The sequence below is a fragment of the Mandrillus leucophaeus genome, unplaced genomic scaffold, assembly GCF_000951045.1.
Source record: "Mandrillus leucophaeus isolate KB7577 unplaced genomic scaffold, Mleu.le_1.0 Scaffold65, whole genome shotgun sequence".
Taxonomy (NCBI): domain Eukaryota; kingdom Metazoa; phylum Chordata; class Mammalia; order Primates; family Cercopithecidae; genus Mandrillus; species Mandrillus leucophaeus.
The window spans coordinates 6,754,597-6,772,659 of record NW_012107030.1 but is presented as its reverse complement, the minus strand read 5'-3'; the positions used below and the strand labels follow the sequence as shown (position 1 = coordinate 6,772,659).

The 18,063-nt window shown below is 47.2% G+C and overlaps 1 protein-coding gene across 2 annotated transcripts in view; it reads right to left on the bottom strand.

The window, feature by feature from the left end:
* Nucleotides 1-18,063, bottom strand: part of GFRA1 (GDNF family receptor alpha 1) — a 220,692-nt gene that overhangs the window by 201,384 nt on the left and 1,245 nt on the right. Inside the window, exons 2-5 of one of the 2 annotated variants that reach the window (XM_012001135.1) lie at nucleotides 17,658-17,776; nucleotides 16,494-16,779; nucleotides 15,331-15,624; nucleotides 14,005-14,088 (exon numbers count right to left, since the gene is read on the bottom strand). In XM_012001135.1, the coding sequence (XP_011856525.1) occupies nucleotides 14,005-14,088; nucleotides 15,331-15,624; nucleotides 16,494-16,533 (418 nt within the window). In that variant the 5' untranslated portion in view covers nucleotides 16,534-16,779; nucleotides 17,658-17,776. Of the gene's footprint in view, nucleotides 1-14,004; nucleotides 14,089-15,330; nucleotides 15,625-16,493; nucleotides 16,780-17,657; nucleotide 18,063 lie in introns of those variants that run through there. The other variant, XM_012001134.1, reaches the window with a different exon arrangement.

Sequence of the window (18,063 nt, the reverse complement as noted above, 5' to 3'; positions counted from 1 at the left end):
TTCACATCCACTCAACACAGGGCTAGCGTATTCAGTATTAATTTTCTGTGCTGGCTGGGTACACGCCCTTTCCTTTCCCACTGATGGGTTAGCTCACCTGGAATCCACTCCCCACATCCCTGCATTCCGGTCTCTGCCATCCCCTTCCAGAACTTTCTTTCCTGCATCCTAGGTCTCTGCCATCCCCTTCCAGAACTTTCCTTCCTGCATCCTAGTTCTCTGCCATCCCCTTCCAGAACTTTCCTTCCTGCATCCTAGTTCTCTTCCTCTCTCCTTCTCCCCTTCCTTTACATGGCATTGTACTCTGCACTTTCTGGCTCACCACCATCTCCCCAGCAGCTAGCACATTCTCTGGCGCACAGTAAGTTCGCAAGAAACCTGAGTTACTGCTTAGGCATAGAGTAGAAAATCAATGTTTTGGACTGACTGGTAATTGTAATTTCGGGTATGGCTATTGGTGTTTCTTTTCTTTTCAGAGCAGAAGAGATCTGCATGCACTCAAATCATCTACTATTCCTGTTTCATGCTAATAAATTGAGGGAGGAGGAGAAAGGGAGTGAGAATGCATAGGAAAGGAAGGCGCTGGCAGTCACCCCACCCGCCCACCCCTGTTTCCTGCACAGTTCAGGAGGGCCAAAAACGAATGAAACATTCCCTAAGTGTTACTTCTAGCAACCCTATGAACTGGATACTATTATTAGCCCCATTTACACATACAGGACCTAGAACTTTGTAAGTATTTACCTGTGGTCTCACAGCTACTAAGTGCTGGAACATGGAATTCAAACCCGAGTGCGCTTAATTCCAAGGCTTTTGCTCCTTGCCACTGTGCTATTCTGCAGCACATATATTTTTTGGGATCATCAGGACCTCCTCCCCTGCCCCTCCCTATTCCCAGCCCTATCTCTGGGATGCATGCAGAGGGTTAGCCCGGTAGGTCCTGACCTAGGAACGTGTTGCCCTTCCTCCCAGGGATCATCAGTAGCTAAAAAGGGCAGCACTACCTCTTCCCACCCCAGCCCCATTGATGTCATCGGTCATCAAAACAATGTCATAACACAGCATGGGCGCAGGGTAGGACACACAGAGAGGGTTTAGTAGCTTCTTAGGAGCCAGCTCTGTGGGCTGCATAGGCACTCCCAGCCCTCCCTCCCTTCCTCCCCATCCTCTCCCCTCGAGCAGGTGCTCCCTGGGGTGAGTGGGCACTGCTTTCAATTAACACAACTCTCTTTATTTAGAACCCTTGAGTTTTCATTGAGACATTCTCTTGCGAAATGTTCTGAATCCAGTTGAGAATTTGGCACAGTCAACAGCTAGGCGAGGCAGAAGACTGGAGAGTCAGAGGAAGAAAACAGCAAATACAAAATAAATGAATAAACAAGCCCATACCTCAAGTCCTCCAAACGGGTGCCAGCAGGTTTCCAGAGGTCCAGGAAAGGCTGGACAGCACCATCCCTCCCAGGCAGGAGGACGACACTGCCTAGGGAGCCAGGCACCCACACCTGAGCCACCGCTCCCAAGTGAGAGCAGAAGTCCGACCTGAGCCCAGGACAAAGGGCAGTGCTGGGGTTGAGGCTGGGACCCTGCAGAAAGGCAGATGGGAGCCATCCTCTCAGGGACCCATACTGTGCACATCCCCACTGTCCACCAGGGGAGGCCTCCTAACACCAGCCATGCCACTCAGCATCCACAGGGTCCCAATGAACCGTTGTCAGAGACCACCTTTCTCCTACCACAAGCCAAAACGCCTCCTAGCAGCCAAGGCCCTTCAGGATGACCCAGCTTCCTAGATTGATTCCTGCTGGCCCCTGTCTGCTCTGCTGTCTTTCTGTTTACCTGTACTCCCCCACCTCGCCCCCACCGCACCTTCCCAGGACCACCCAGAGAGACGCAGCCAGCCTGCCTCAGGGACTCCTGCTCCTCTGTCCTCGCTGCCCTCCGCACCTGAATGGTGGGCTCCCCTCACTGCCCTCCGCACCTAAATGGTGGGCTCCGTGCACTTGGCCTTTGCCTTCCAAGCCTGTGCATGCTTTCTCCTCAAGAAGGTGTATCCGGAAGGGAGGAGCTTGAACTTGACCCACACTTGCTCTTGCTCCATTTCCACCTGGAGCTGAGGCTAATAGCACAGTGCTCCTGGCCTCATTTTTTGTTTTCCCAGAAGGTACCTTCTATGAGGAGGGGTTACTCACCCACAGCAGGTCTTATGTCCTTCTCTGGTCTAGAAGCATCCAGAGCCCCTGCGTGTGCTTTTATGACACAAAACTATATTAAGTTGAACTGTCTGAAATTGTTGCTATTCTACCATGTTGACCTACTAAAATGGCAATTTCATCCGATTCAATGTAAAAATTTCAGCAATGCTGAGACAAATTAGCCATCTTCCTTTCCTGTCTTCTATGACAAAGGCCAAGCCCCTGAGTGTGAAAAACCTGCCTCTCTGCTCAGCTCTTCTCACACCACTGCTGCTCAAGCCACGGCAAACCCTGGACACACCGTGCCTTTGCCCAGGCTGTTGCCTCTGCCTGGAATGCTCTCACCAGTCAGCACTCCTCACCAAACTCCTATCCATTCCATAAAAGCCAGCTGAAAAGTCCCCTTTTGCAAGGCTTCTCTGACCCACAACACCATCCAGTCCATTATTCCCATCTTAGGGCCACATGTGAGCTTTCTACAGGGTTCTACTCATTCATCATAATTTATCTTGTTTATATCTATCTCTAAAGCAAAAACGGGAATTCTTAGAGGACAATTCCTATTTACCTCTGAATCACCTGGGCCTCCCACTGTGCTCATAGTAAGTTCTTAATAAATATGTGATGAATGAATTTGGCAGAAATGAAATTCTGTCATACTGAAAAACTGAAAACTGATAGAGACTATAAAAACTTACCTCTTCTTCTCTTCATTCCAAAATAAGTATAAATATATATGTAACATAATATGTAATGTACACATAACATATATGTAATATATATAACGTAATATGTTATATATATTATATGCACCATATACCCACATACATATCACTCAGTAAAAAATATCTAATAATCCTTTATGCAGTTCGTGCACTTCACTTTCATAGGATATTTTCATGGGCTATTTCTCCCATGCATGTTATATACATGCAAATGGGTGCTACTGCATGAGTTCTGAAGCCAGGCTTCCTGGATGAGAATGCTGGCTCTACCACTTCTGAGGTGTGTGCCCTCAAGACAAGTTTCTCACTTGAGCCCCAGTTCCCTTATCCACCAACCAAGTGGGGCTAAGAGTACCTCTACCGAACAAGGCTTAAGCAAGTTATGATACATAAAACACCTGGCTCGCTACAACTCACAGCTGCTGTAATTATTATTTTTACTTCTCTTTAAGTATCATGGGGAAGGCAACTATTTCGAATTGGGAGTATGTTCAGCCTGATCGCTTCTTTTCCCATTCAAATGCCACTTGCCATTCCCAAACTTGGAAGACTATATATAGTGGTTCCATCGAGAACTCTCCGGAATTCAGGGATCTCCTGGTATCTTCTTCATCAACTGTTTTATTCAAAACTCGTAGTAACAGGAATCAATGAAACATTTCATAAACATGGGCTTTAAGAAACCTGCTGGCCTTCTCCTACAAAGAATGCAATCAATACTTATTTTCATACATTATTAACTGTACACAAAACGATCATGTGCAAAGGGCAACAGAAATCACAGCCGGCATGGTGCTTCTTACACAGTTCACAGGGACCTAGAGGAAAGTGGCACCAGCATGGTGGAAGACAAATGAATAGCACATTAGGTCACCTTAAAGTGGAACTAAACTATGTATTCCTTTTTTTTTTTTTTATCACTGTGTAATGCTATTTATACAACAACATGACAAAAAAATGGCCCTAGGCATTCTGCTCCACTTTCGAAGCCTTCCATCTCACACTGAAATGAAAAAAGATACAATCCAGAAATTGCTTCTTTGGTTAATATTTCTGCAGTTCCGCAGGAATGGTTTTAATAGCACGCGTGCTCTGGATTTTGGTTGTCAATTAATAACCCATCAGACTGCAGGCCCAAATATTAAAATAACAGGTAGTGGTGTATATTGCAACTTTAAAGGCCCTTTGTGAAACAGTGTTTTAGGGTGGAAGACCGAGGAGAAAGCTGGGAATTAAGGAGGGAGAAAAGGGACTAGATAGCTCCTTCTAAATAAGGGATCCTGGTCTGTGCTTAAAATTTCATCACCTAACAGCAGAAAGAGCACAGGTTTTGGAGTCACAGGAACAAGAAGTGAATCGGAGCTCTTCCACGTATCAGCTGTGTGGCCTTAAGAAAGCTACTCAACCTCTCTGATCCCAGCTTTCCTCCTCAGAAATCAGAGGACACAATACGTACCTTTTAGCATGGTGGAGGACCAGAAGAACATAAGTCTGTGAAAGGGCAGCTTAGTGCAGGACACACAGCACGGTAAGGGGACACAGGGTAGGAGCTTCCCCAGCGGGATTCCTCTTTGCTCACTCACCTCCCCTTTCAAGAGACTGAGGATTCAGTGAGGAGAATACACAGTTCTGGGATGGGCAGAGTTCCAAAGGGAACTGCAGTTTGACCAAAAATAGGCCACTTGACCAAATGATTAAAAGTCTGTCATATGCTAATGCGTGGATGGGGCGGACCCTCGGTCAATTTAGTAGGAGTAAATTGCAATTGATTTTCGAAGAAATTGCTTGTTCTCTTGCCTTTCCTCAGCTGTGTCACACTCGCACACACAGCTGCCTTTGTCACAGCCAGGACCAACTGAAACATGTGTCAAAGAAGATCTTTTTGAGGCAAAATTTTTTATTGTGTCCACACTTAACACACACTATAAAAACATGCACATGTGAGCAGGCAAATATACAAATGTATATATGCCTGTATGTCTGCATAGCCATTTATAAAGATGTTTTTGAGAGCTTGTATTTAGAAACAATTCTGCCACCATGGCTGCATACTTCTATATGGTTTGCAAATCCTCCTGTGGCTGGAGAGCTATCCTGAGTCATTTTTATTTTTACAACAGCCTACTATTTGAAGAAAGATTGTAAAAGAGTACACCCCTAAAATCTCTCCGTATACCCCACAGCCCTGTCTATGTAAATCCTGGATATGAAAAGAAAATGGTTAAAAGATTACAGAAGATAAAAAATCATAATAATAAAGGTTAACAATAGCTGCTTTCACCCCTAATTTCTGATATGGCGATAGACCCTCTTAGAACATTAATTAGAATGGAAAGAGAGATGAAAGAAATGCCCGGGAGACACAATAAATTAGCCCCTTATGCAAATTACCCATTCATTTTCATCACTGACCCAGCTAGTTGAGTCTCTAAATTACAGGAAGTGGTTAGCTCCTTTAACAAAAAACTCTGAATGAAAGATTATCTTTTAAAAAAATCTGAGGGCTGACATGGCTTAAAGCAACAAATAATTTCTCACTTTTCCTTACAGACAACCCTGAAGGGTGCCAAGAAATATGAAAATTAACATTCCAGCCACTAGTTCTTGTTGCCAGAGACCTATTAATTAACGCTTGTTCCAAAACAATGGACAACTACCTCCTTAAGTCAAAGGCTGTGGCTCTCAAGCTAAAAGAAACAAAGAAAAAAAAGTGTTGTATCCTAAGCGGGGCCACAGATTTGAAGAGGTGAAAGACAACTGAACTGAGGTGGGGAAATGCCAAGATATGGAGAGTTTCAAAGACCCATTTAAAAGCAAACGCACACCTAATTTTACTTGTCATCACTGTTGTAGACAATTTATGTTCCATTGTCCTATCAATTTATGGAATTCTGTTTTCTTATCAGTAAAATAAGGGGACAGGACTAGGATGACCTCCAGATGTCCTACTGCATCTACAAATCCAGTGGTTTTATTTATCCTTTTGTGAAACAAACGTGGCACTTCCGATCATTTAATTTATTGAAATATAATCTTGTAGCATGCATTTGTGTACTGAGCTCACTCCTGGCTTCATTTTCTCTTTTCTACTCTCATTTTCACTTTTCCCCGTTTTCTCCATTTACTTATTTTCTTTTGTACTTTATCTTCTTCCATGTATTCAAATAAGATGCCATTCTAGTTCAAAGTAAGGTATATGTTGAATAAATCATACTTTATAAAGGTTATTAACATGAAAGACGTATGCCAAGATCCCAAGTTTCCTTGGCATGAATAAAATGCTAGAAAGAAAAATAGTTCCAGAATAACTAACTGAATAACTACGCAAGATTCAATATACGGGCTCTTCAAAAAGGAAGGAAAACATTAAAAGTAATGGTAAAAACAGTAATTACTTTTGCACCAACCTAATATGTTAAAATTCACTCTAGGCCCCCGCCCTCAAATTACAAAAGGAGCAGATGACTCTCAGGACCTGCAGACACTGGCCCAAGGTCACCCAGCTAGTTAGGGGTAAATGATGCTGGAAGCGGAACACAGATCTCCTGACTGCTGGATCCATACTCTTTTACCAAACAAGCCCCAATTGATACATCCTCTTGAGAATTTGCTACTATGTCCCAGAGAACAAAAAACAAAAAAGACATCCCTTGGAAAGAAGAAGCTTCGACAGCAGAGAAACTAAGAGATGGCAAAAAGAAATACTTCAGAGGACTAAGAAGAAGGAATGAGGACAGACATGTTGGCTATAAATAATTTGCACCTTGTAACAATCTTCAGTTCACGCAATTATCTGTCATTCACTGATGTTTTATCTCCCTTCTTCTGGTAACAGGACCTACAATGACTCTATGCAAAATATTTAACTGTCTGTACCTTCACAGCCTTCGCTGGAACATTCGGGTCTTTGCCACAAGTGTACAGATACTAGCTTGTCCTACTCCTTTATTCATGGACCTTCTTGAGGTTGACATTTAATCTAAATAATAAAATATTGCCTTTAGGAACTGGTCAGTGAGACAGAAAGACATAGGTTTTTCAGATCATCATGCAGGTAATCAGAGAGTAGATGTAGATTATGACACCATTTTTGTAAAAAACATATATGTATGTATGCATGTATGTACTTACACATCTATACATATTTACATATATAGCAAAAATTGGAAAAAGCTCCCATTAGCATGTTTACAGCGGTTATTTTGGGGTGGTAGGACACTGGGTGATTAAAATTTCTTTTCCTTTTTTACCTGTTTGCAATTTCCTATTGTTCTACAATAAAAATGGATTGCTGAGGGGCAGAAGAGGGAGAGAATAAAAACCAAAAGTAGTGGTCTGTGAAAGTGAAATGTAAGTGTACTTAGCAGAGCCTTTGCAGACGGAAGCATCTCCCAGGTTTAAGGCATGCCCTTCTCAGGGAGCAGTAATTCTTGCCGCTATGAGGGGTACTGGAAAGAAGATTTATGGGGAGAGGTTAGAGGAATAGGAATCAGCCAAGCTTGGAAGGGAAGGCTGATCACAAGAATCCTTAAGCACAGGAAAAGCTCCCACCCCAGGTGATCTCCAGCTGCAACCAACTCACTTTCAACCACAGGGCATGAGGACAGGGGTCCAAGGGAAAAGGAGAGACTCAGTACAGGAATAAGGAAGACCTTTCCCACAGGGTAGCTAAGCCTCAGGCCGGGAGATTAAGAGACAGGACTTGGCTCTAGGGCCTTTTGGGTAGAGGATAGATTTTTCATTTCCTGAAGGCTCAGGTTTGCTACCTTTTGCAAGACATAGAATCATCGTTCTCTGATGAGGCAATGTGGTCTGCTGAAAAGAGTCCCAATCTTGAGTCAGGAGCAAGCCAACATCGCCTTAGTGTAGCTTTAAAAACGACTGAGATTTATTGAGGACCAAGTATGTTTCAGGCACTATACCTGATATTTGACATATGGCATCTTTAATCCACAAGAACCTATACAGTAGGCATTATCATCATCCCATTTTACACCCATGGAACCTGAGGCACAGTGAGCTCAAGATAAGGTGAGTGGCAGAGCTGGGATTCATTCACCTAGGTTGGTGGAACTCCAGAGCATGCGTTCTTTCTCCCAGCAATGGCAGGTGCAAAATATGGAGGGATGAAGCTGCCCAGAGTGCTGGTAGAACGGCAGCTGCTCAGCCTGTCTTGTCTATGATACATGGTGGCTGGGGCGAGATCAAAAGCCAGTTAGTAAAGGAATGAAGGAAGACTGAAGCCAAAGTGTTCCTGGAAGTCACCAAGGTGCACAAGACCTGGAAATGAAGAGGTCAGATTGGACTGGGAGAAGCTAGGGAAGTCAGTTGGAAAAGCCCATGCAGAGTTCAAGTGAGAGATAAGACAGTTATATCCATGATGTGGAAAGAAGGGAGCAATTCAAAAGACAGCAGGTAATTTCAGCAGGGCTTGGTGATGAGTCAGACTGAAGGGTTGAAGACAGTGGAAAGGACGGAGATGACTCCACAACTTATAGTGCAGATCACTAGGAAGACAATAATGCTGTTAAATAAAACTGGAGATCCAGGAAGAGAGAGTATAAGGAGCAAAGGAGAGATGATGAGATCCATTCTGGACATGCTAAGTTTGAGTTAACTGATACACCGCCAGATGGAGTCGTCCAGGACTCAGCTGGAAATGCTGGTTTAGCGCTCAGGAGAGGATGCAGTAGGAAGGAAGGCTCTGAGTCATTGATATAAGTGGTGGTTGAGGTCTCCAGAATGAATGAGGCTTGTCCAGAGAGTATGCAGACAGAAGGGAGCCAACGCTGGCTCCCCCTACACCAGTGCCAAGACCTGGCAAAGGTCCCCAAGCCTACCCTCAAGCACTGTGACCCTGTCCAATCCCCTCCCCTCTCTGAGCTTCAAGTCTGTAAAACAGAGTGCTGGACTAGATCTCTAGGGACCCTTCTTCTCTAACATTCAACTACTCGTGATTGACAGAATGCCGGCTCAGGATCAAGAAGGATGCTTGGTGCTGAGTTGACACCCGGCATACCAAGCAAGTCTCCGACTTTCCAGTGGGAAAAACAGACACATAAATAAGTCCTCTCGATATGCTGTGATTAATGGCTACCATAAAGGCAAGAGCACGACGGAGCATGAGGGAGTCCTGAGTGGAATTGCCTGTTTGGGGGGATTCCAGCAAACGCCTTCAGAGGCGAAATTTGATCTTGGTCTTAAAGAACTGATAGAAGTTTTCTAAGTAAAGGCAAGGCCATGTGCAAAGGCACAGGAAAGTGAATGCACATGAAATACTTGGGGAATTGTTCCGCTCAGTGAGCTTGAGTGGAGAGGGGGTGTGGGGCTTCAAGATGGAGAGCAGGGCCTCCACTGGCCCACTAAGGAGTTTACCATATGCCAGAGTAAATAACAGGAAATGAATGGGGGTTCTCAAATATAGGAACCAGGATTAGACAGCTGAGTGGCAAGAAAAGGACCACCACGACCCCTAATAGCTGGTATTTACAAGGCTTTCTCTCGTCATGACCTGACAAGAAAGCAGGTGATGTTACAAGGCTCTTCTCCAACATGTAAACTGTGTAATAACTTTTTTAAAAATAATGACTTAAATATGATGGTGCATTTGAACAGAAATGCTAAACATGGCTAATTATTCAGAGAATCACTCAGAAAAAAAGAGGCAAGACTCAAAAGAGAGTTTAGGCGCATCTCATCCTGGAGCAAACCACTTCCAATTACTTGGGAACCAATCTGGAGATCCTAAGGCTTCCCAGGAAGGTCAAAGTCACTCCTAGGACTTGGTAGGAAAAAGACGAGTGCCAGAAGCTGCGACCTTTTCTTCCAGAAAATCAGGATGTTCAAAACCTAACATTACTCTTTCCCTACAATCTATCCACTTGATTCTTGCATGCAATATCATTAACTTGCATTTTAAGGAAGGCCTGGCATCTCCTGACTTCTCTACAAAAATCCAGTCTCCCAATCAATAGTTTTAAACCTTGCTGCCAAAGAGGTGGTTCTGTCCTCCCTCTGATCCCTATCCTCAGGCTTTTCTTAGTACTCACTGTATTTTCAAAATTTCTCACTGCTTTGCTCTTCCACTCCAGAGAGTCCAAAAAAAAAAAATTGCCAATTGGTTCATTATCCTTTCAAATCCCTATTTACTTCTTGCTGTGTCTTCAACTTTTCTGAGGAAGAAAAGCAGGGGCAGAACAGAGGTGCAAGAGCAGAGAGCTTGGCTGAGAGAGACGCAGATGCTAAACAGTGCATTGCGCATACTAGCTTCTGCCTCTGAGCCCCTGAGCGCCCACACAGCTCTGCCCTCTGGGATCCCAGGATGCTTCTGTGTTCCTGCCTCTCCTCCGACATCCTCTTGCACTGGCTTACTTTTTCCTGTGTGTCCTCCCGTTCACTTCATGTTCCAGGCCCCTAAAACCCACACTAGCCTCACCCCACAGGAAACACACGCCTCAAGCCCTTAATCGTGCCCCAGGGGCCAAAGGCTTCCGCTCTCAGGTTTCTGGAAAGCAGCCCTCCACCCTCCCTCTGCAGTTCTCTCCTGACTTGGCTACTTGGTTTCCCTTCTGCATTTCAAGCTTCAAAACAGAGAGGACGGTTTTTAGATTCCACCTTATTTTTGTTCTCCTGCTTGTTCCCAACAGACCACTGATAATACATCAGCAAGGCCTTTTATGTGGTTAGCAAGCAAACAATGGCTAAAATGACCGTGGGTTTGAGGAATCCAAGGAAAATGGAAACACAAGAATGTCAAACATGTCTTGTTCCTTGGGAGGATTCAGCTCACCCTTAGTGTATGTGGATAAACACGCTCTTCATGTTGGGCAGAGATATCCAAATATGGAAACTGATTGCTACCATATCTGTGAAAAGCAGAGACACTGTTGTCCTGGTTTCCTCAGACAAATTTTCAAGACAGAAGGGATGTTCTAGAAAGCTCAGATTCAAACCGTGAAAAGCAACATTTATCATCCTGTTCCTCCATCTTTTTCCATCCTACAAAGGCCAAACTGGATAATATGCATTATTTAATGACTTAAAGCCTCTCGAGGTTCCATTTGGCTTTACTATCCCACTTAAGGAGCACAGTCACTGTCAGAGGTCAAAGCTCATTAGTGCTGGAACCTAAAGCCAATGCCCTTGAGATAGAAAATGAAGCTCTAGACAAGGCCTTTCTGGCTCTGGCTGATTCATTATGATTTCTGGGTTCTAGGCAGGAAGGTCTCACAAACTCCAGATCATACTTTCTGTGAAAAGAAACCTGGCCTGTGAATGGGATCCAAGGAATGCATAAGTGAAACTCGGCCCATGCAGAAGAAGGTCCAATACTCATAAATTCAGACAAACCTGTTGTATCTGAGAATGACCATGCCTCCTTAAGAGCTGAAATGATTGCAAGGCTGGAGAAGGTGACGTAAGAGAACTGTGGAAGAATTCTAGAGATGAGCCCAACCTTTTCTCAGATCCACGGACTGTAACAATTAGAGATTATTTACTCCAGTTGCCTCATTATACAAATGAAAGAGCAACTCTGAGAGGGAAAATGAGTGTTAAAAAACTCAATTGCTAGCTGGTGTAGTGGCACATCTGTAGTCCTAGCTACTCGGGAAACTAAGATAGGAGGATCACTTGAGCCCAGGAGTTTGGGGCAGCAGTGACCTGTGATCAAGCCACTGCACCCTAGCCTTGGCAACAGATCAAAACCCTGTCTCTAAAAAAAGTTTTTTTAAAAAAATAATAAAAACCCCATTGTGGCCAGGCATGGTGGCACACATCTGTAATCCCAGCACTTTGGCGGGCGCATCTCTTGAGGTCAGGTGTTCAAGACCAGCCTGGCCAACATGGTGACATGTATTTCTCTACTAAACATACAAAAATTATCCAGACATGGTGGCAGGCGCTTGCGATCCCAGCTACTCGGGAGGCTGAGGCAGGAGAATCACTTGAACCCGGGAGGCAAAGGTAGCAGTGCGCCAAGATTATGGCACTGCACTCCAGCCTGGGCCCTTGGCTGCAGTGCAAGAAACAAACAAACAAAAACCCATTGCTCGTAGAAATTCTGAAATTAAAATCCAATGGCCCTTCTTCCTTGCCTGCTTCCTCACTATCAGTGACCATGGAGAGGCTCATACCCTTCCAAGGGATCAGTACAAAGACTGAGGAGTCCACAGGGCAGACAGTAGGTAAGAGGCATTGTCCCTCAAAAGCAGGATGAAGGTCAGATTTGCCTCTGGCACTCCACTGGCCACATTGCATCCTAGTTTCTACAGATCTGCTCCCAGGAGAGCTTAGGTGGTCACATACGTTTGTCTGTACATCTCCTCTCCACTGCTTAAAACACTGTCCTGGCTGGATCAAAGGGACAGAAAGCGCTAGAAGTGACATGGAGTGGAAATTATTGGCATTACACAGAGAAACATTTGAATTCCTCTTATACTAAGCTTGTATCCTTATATCTTATGCCAAAACAGACTCTCTCTCTCTCTCTCACACACACACACACACACACACACACACACACACACTTTTCCTCTGAAGGAAAAGACAGAATGATGTAGAGGAACGCTTCTCAAGCTTCATGTGCATATGAAGCACCCAGCCCAGGGATCTTGTTAAAATGTGTATTCTGATTCAGTAGTTAAAATGAGATCCTGTATTTCTAATGAATTCCCTGGCAATGTCAATGATGCCAGTATAGAAACCACACTCTGAGTGGCAAAGGGTAGATGTTACAAAAGCTTAGAATCAAACAAATCCAAGTTTCAATTCTGGTTCTACCATTTAAGACTTTCGTGATTTGGCGCTGGTTTCCTAACTTCACTATGCCTCAATTTAATCATCTATAAAATGGAAATATTAATACCTAAGAAGCACTTGATGATTACATAAATTAATGATGTAACACTGTTAACACAGTGCTTGGCAAATAATAAGGCTTGATAAATGTCAGTTCCTGTCTATCTCTAAGATTCGTGAGGGCAAGGTGATGACTGGCTCACTGCCCAAACCACAATAGCTAGAACATAGTTGGGGCTCAATGGATGTTTGGTGAATGGATGAATGCATGCATGTATACTACACCTAAATAAAATATCAGTATTTATACACTCCCTTGATCCTGTGGCTTTTCTACAAAAAGCAAACAAACAAACAAACAAAACACAAAACATTTAGAACACCAGGACACTCTCACCAGTTACAAACCATAATCTCATAGAATCAAATTCAACATTAACCATCACGTTTAACCACTGAGAGACGTATAATTTGTGGTGGCTATATATACTTGAGAAAATGTCTAAACTGTAAATAAATAAAGACAACATTAGTCTGGAATCTGTATGTCATAAAGATAAATTACTGCCTTGCTTATTTATGGGCTGTCTGAATGCAGATGTTATGAAAAACTTAATTCTAAAACAAAGTTCATTTCCAAACCACACATAGAACTGCAAAGAGAGACAAAACAAACCATGGGAAGCGAGACCACATTTAAAAGGGCCATTGGGGCAGGAGTACATTCTCTCATAAATGCACACACTTGCTCAGGAAAAAATAGAAGCAAAAGAATTCTTAACAAATGGCAGAGCTTAATCTTTTAAATCAAAGGCAGACAAGAGAATTCATCCCAAATTTTTCAACAATCTAAGATTATCTTCAGGCCTCTTGTAAAGTAAGTGGCATAATCTGAACAGATCCCATTTCCAGGGAGGCACTATGTAAGGTATGTAGCAAAAGAGAATACGATTGCCACCTACAGACAGAAGTGGCACTCTCTTTGCAAGAGATGGCCAATCATATTTTAATGTGGAAAAAAAAAAAAAAACCCAAAAAACTCAACCAAGTCATCTCCCTCGAACCTCTTCCAAACCACCACACCACATTACTTCATTTAGAATTACTTTCAAGTCATACAATCATCTCTAGGCATTCTGCCTCTTCATTATCATCATCCTATTTCTAATTTCCCAGAAACACTGTGCCATTCAACTATCTACTTATACGCTCTTTGAGAGCCAAAGAGAATGCAAGCCAACGAATTCAAGCACACAAAAGCATCGGGGTGGAACTATAAATCTGCTTACCTGATATGAATGGGACCACCCGGAATATATCTGACAATCTGCTGTTAACTGGTTCATATGGGGAATCCTCCAGCAGATCATTTCCTAAAAACAACAGAAAGACTGGGCTCAGATATGAAAATCATATATTTCAAGCAGGTTTTTGCTGCTGAATCTGAATTCTAATTATGTTATGATTGTGTAACAAAAAGATGCTGAAACTTTGAAAGATTTCAAATGCATCTCTTTCTCTATGGTTATTTCTTTTCATTCCCTCTGCTTTTGTTGTCCTTGTTCTCCCCAGAGTGCCATGAAAACATTGGAGAACAACCCAGCCCGATCTTGCCAGAAAACTCTCCCCACTCTTTGCAAAGGAATAGAAATCAGAGAGGAAAGCTGGAGCCGATGACGTCACGAGCCCTGCTTGCCTCCAGGAGCCAATGGAAGAAAGGTGACCCAGGAAAGACCCACATTTCTGCTTGCTCCCAAAACTTGGCATACAGTTGGAAGGCAGGTACCATGGCTATTAAACAGCCCATCTCTGAAACAGATTTTCATTAATAGACTCTGGAGGAAGTGGCTGCTGACAGGTCAAATCTGTGTAATACATATCTCCCGTGTGAGTCTCAGTCGAGAATGAACACACAAGGTGTTTGTGTTAGGTTTACAAACATAAGCCCCCTCTGGCTTACAAGGACCAAAACATTCCCATTGGACTGGATGGTTGTGACAAGTGGTTCTTTCTCTCCCTGAGCTACTTCTGTGATAACCGAGGTTGAACCACACCAGCTGGTTCAAGACTCAGCTAATGTAAGATGACAAACGGTTTTTCACACATCTGCCTTTGATCACGTTTGGTGGGGAGGGTGAAGATAGAATGGATTTTCCTGGACCTTTTACAATACTTTATCTCAGGTCAGAGCAGACTAAAGGGAACAAGACCGGGGGAAAGTCCAGACCAGCTGCAGGGCAAGCCCTCCTATTATTATTCTGAGGCCACCGAAAGCTCCAGGCTGGCTCTCCTTGGAAGGAAGTTGTGGGTTCCTTGGGGTCCTTGAGTGGGATCCTCCTCCTATGCTCTGACCAGGTTTCAGAGAGGTCAGTGGGGTCCCAGGGGGGCCCCCCGCCGCGCCCCCGACCTCCTCATGGGTTTTCCAACAACCAGGCTCAACAATGCTGGTCAGCCCAGCAAACACCAGCTGCCGTTGTCCCTGGGGGCCAATGAAAGGTCCTCATTCCGCAGCTGGGGAGAAGTGAGTGGAGGATGAGATCAGCTGGCCGGGGGACGGAGGGCCCGCCTGCCTTCGGGGAGGGACGCAGGGTGGTGTGGGGAGGTTCCGGGCGTACCCTGCAGGCTCTGGTACATGCTCCAGTAAATGCGCAGACAGTTTTTCTCCTTCTTCATACCCCGCTTGCAGCGGCAGTTGTAGAGCGACTTCTGCTTCAGGGCCTCCATGGCGCTGCGGCACTCATCCTTGGCCTCAAGGCCGGATGCCAGGCTGAAGTTGGTCTCCTTGCCCGCCACACACTGCCTCAGCGTGCGGTACTTGGTGCTGCAGCTCTGCTCCTTCAGGCACTGATCACTGGCTTTCACGCAGTCCAGGCGGTCTCCGCCGCTCACTTTGGCCGACAGGAGCAAGTCTGCGGGGTAGAGGGGAGGGAGCCTGAGTGCGGCGGGCGGGGACCCGGGACGCCCCTGATCCGGGCGAGGGCGCGCGCCCAGGTCAGGGATGCTTGACCAGCCTTCGGGGGCGCCCTGCTCAGGGATCGAGCGGGTCCACCTCTCGACCATCCGGGAGTCCATTTTCCCGCCCCCAGGAACTCCAGCTCCTCTCCCTTCCGGGCCCGTAGGGAAGGGTGGCGCAGGCTCAGCCCGCGGGCTTTAAGGGTTTGCTCCAGAGCCTGCGCTGCCCACCGTGCACGTCGGCCCTCCGCCCCGCGGCATCCTGGCCTGAGCGACGACCCGGGCTCCTGGGCCACCCCCAGCTCCAGCCACCCGCTCCGCCCGACTAAAACTCAGGGTCTTTCCGAGGAGAAGCGCGGCGGCGGACTGGGCACCGGGCGCGCGCTGGGCGCGGGGCAGGCCAGCCGTGGTCAGCGGTCGGCCGGGCGGAGAGCGCTCAGAAGCTACTCGGGAAAAACTTTTCCAAGTTTTGTCTCCCGGCCCCAGTGCTCCCCAACTCCACCTGCCTGCCGCGGCTCCGCGAGCTGCCGGAGACTCTCTGGGGTTGCAGGGCCCTGGGCTGGAGGGCTCCTTAGTCCCCCGCCAAGCTGGGTCATTAAAAACCACAGGAAATCAAAACCAAGCCCGAAAAGCTTCGGGCAGCGCCGCACCGCCACCGCCTCCCTAACCCGGGGATTCGCGATCCCCTTCCCCAAAACGAAACTTCTTCCTCCCACATCCACCGCACCCGCGCCCCAATTTTGGTGCGGGGGGCGGAGTGGGCTGCTGCAAACGACCCTAGGAAAGACTCAGCGGGTAAGAAAGCCCGCGGCGGGCCTCGACTTACCCAAGAGTGGCAGCGCGAAGTACAGGGTCGCCAGGAACATGGTGCCGGCGCGGGGCTGGTCCCCGCCCCCCCAAAAAAATCCTGAGCCGCCGCTGGGTCTTGCCGAGGGAGCTCAGCATGCAGCGATCCCCGGACAGCTGTGCTGCTCTGGCCGCCCAAAGTTCAGCTCCATCCAGTGAAAGAGGAAACTCCGGGTCTGGCAGCCGCCACCGCCGCTGGCGACTCAGCTCCGGGCTGGCGAGGGCGGGAGGCGGTTCCGCTTTTAGGGGTTCAGGTCCGACCCAACCTGGAAGGGAGGGCGCACTTTGAGATGAGAGCGGAGAGCGCAGGAGACTCCCCCCACAGCCCCTCTCCCCTCCCCCGTTCCCGCCTTTGGAGACTTTCCAACGCCAGGGTGAAGACCCACCCCCACCCGGGTCGGGGTGCATGTGCGTGTATTCCAGGGACCGCTGACACGGGAATGGGGGTGAGGGCTGGAGAGGTCTGAAGAGGGTTCCTAAAGTCCAAGGGGGTGTCTGTTGGGTTCAATCCGAGAGGCTGAACACGAGCAAATAAATAAATAAACGGTACTTTCCGAGCGCCGGGAGCGGAGCCGGCCGCTGCCTGGAATACAAACCCTCGGTGGCGGCGGCGGCAGCTCCCCAGCCAGCCCTGGCGCCGAAAGAGCCCCTTCTCCCGATGAGTTGGCCTCCCCCTCCTCCGTCAGCCACCGAGCTCCCTCAGCCGCCGGCCCTCCCCACTCAGATCGCCAATCCCTAGCCCCTGTCGCCGCCCTCCCTCTCCCCGGGACTCGTCTCCCTCCAGAGGCCGCCAAGCCATGGGGAACCGATGTTCCGACTGGGGCTGAAACCCAGTTCTTGCGCCCCTACCCACCGCGTGTCCTCGGCTCCCTCCTGAGTGTCCGCACCTCTCACACCCTCGCCCGGTGCCCGGACTCGGGCGCTTCCGCACCCCCGCCCAGGGCGAGCGCGCTGGCCCGCAGTCCCCGCGCTCCCCGGCAGGTGCAGCCCGGCGCCACAAGCGCCCCCCGGGCCCCAAAGTTGGGAGACGCCTGCAAAACGGAAAGAGGTGGCCGGGGGAAGGAGGAAGAAGGAGTGGGGAAGAGGGACAGGAAGCGGCAATGAGTTCCCAAACAGAACGAAAAAAGCTCCAAATGCCACCAACCTGGACTCAATCGACCGCGTCCAGCTGCGGCGAGGAGCCAGTTTATTTACTTATTTATTCTTTCGGGGGGAATGGTGTCCCCGCCCCCTCCTTCCCTTTCCGGGCTCACTTTATTTGCCCTAGGAAAAAAAAAAAAAGAAAGAAAAAAAAATAGATGCGGCAATCTTCTAGAGCTCCAAGGGCCGAGTTGGACCAGGACGATTTCCGAGCAGAGCCCTCGGCTCGGATGCTCATTAGGGATGTTAGTGGTTATTGGAAGTGGCGCGGGGAATGGCGTGTTCCGAGGCCAGATTTCTTCTGGCCAGCGGACCCTCGGCCTGCTCCTGCTCCCGCTGCCCCGCAGCTCCAGCCCCCTCCTAAGCTCGCCCTCCAGGCAGCCGCAGCTGCACACGCTCGCTTGCGGTGA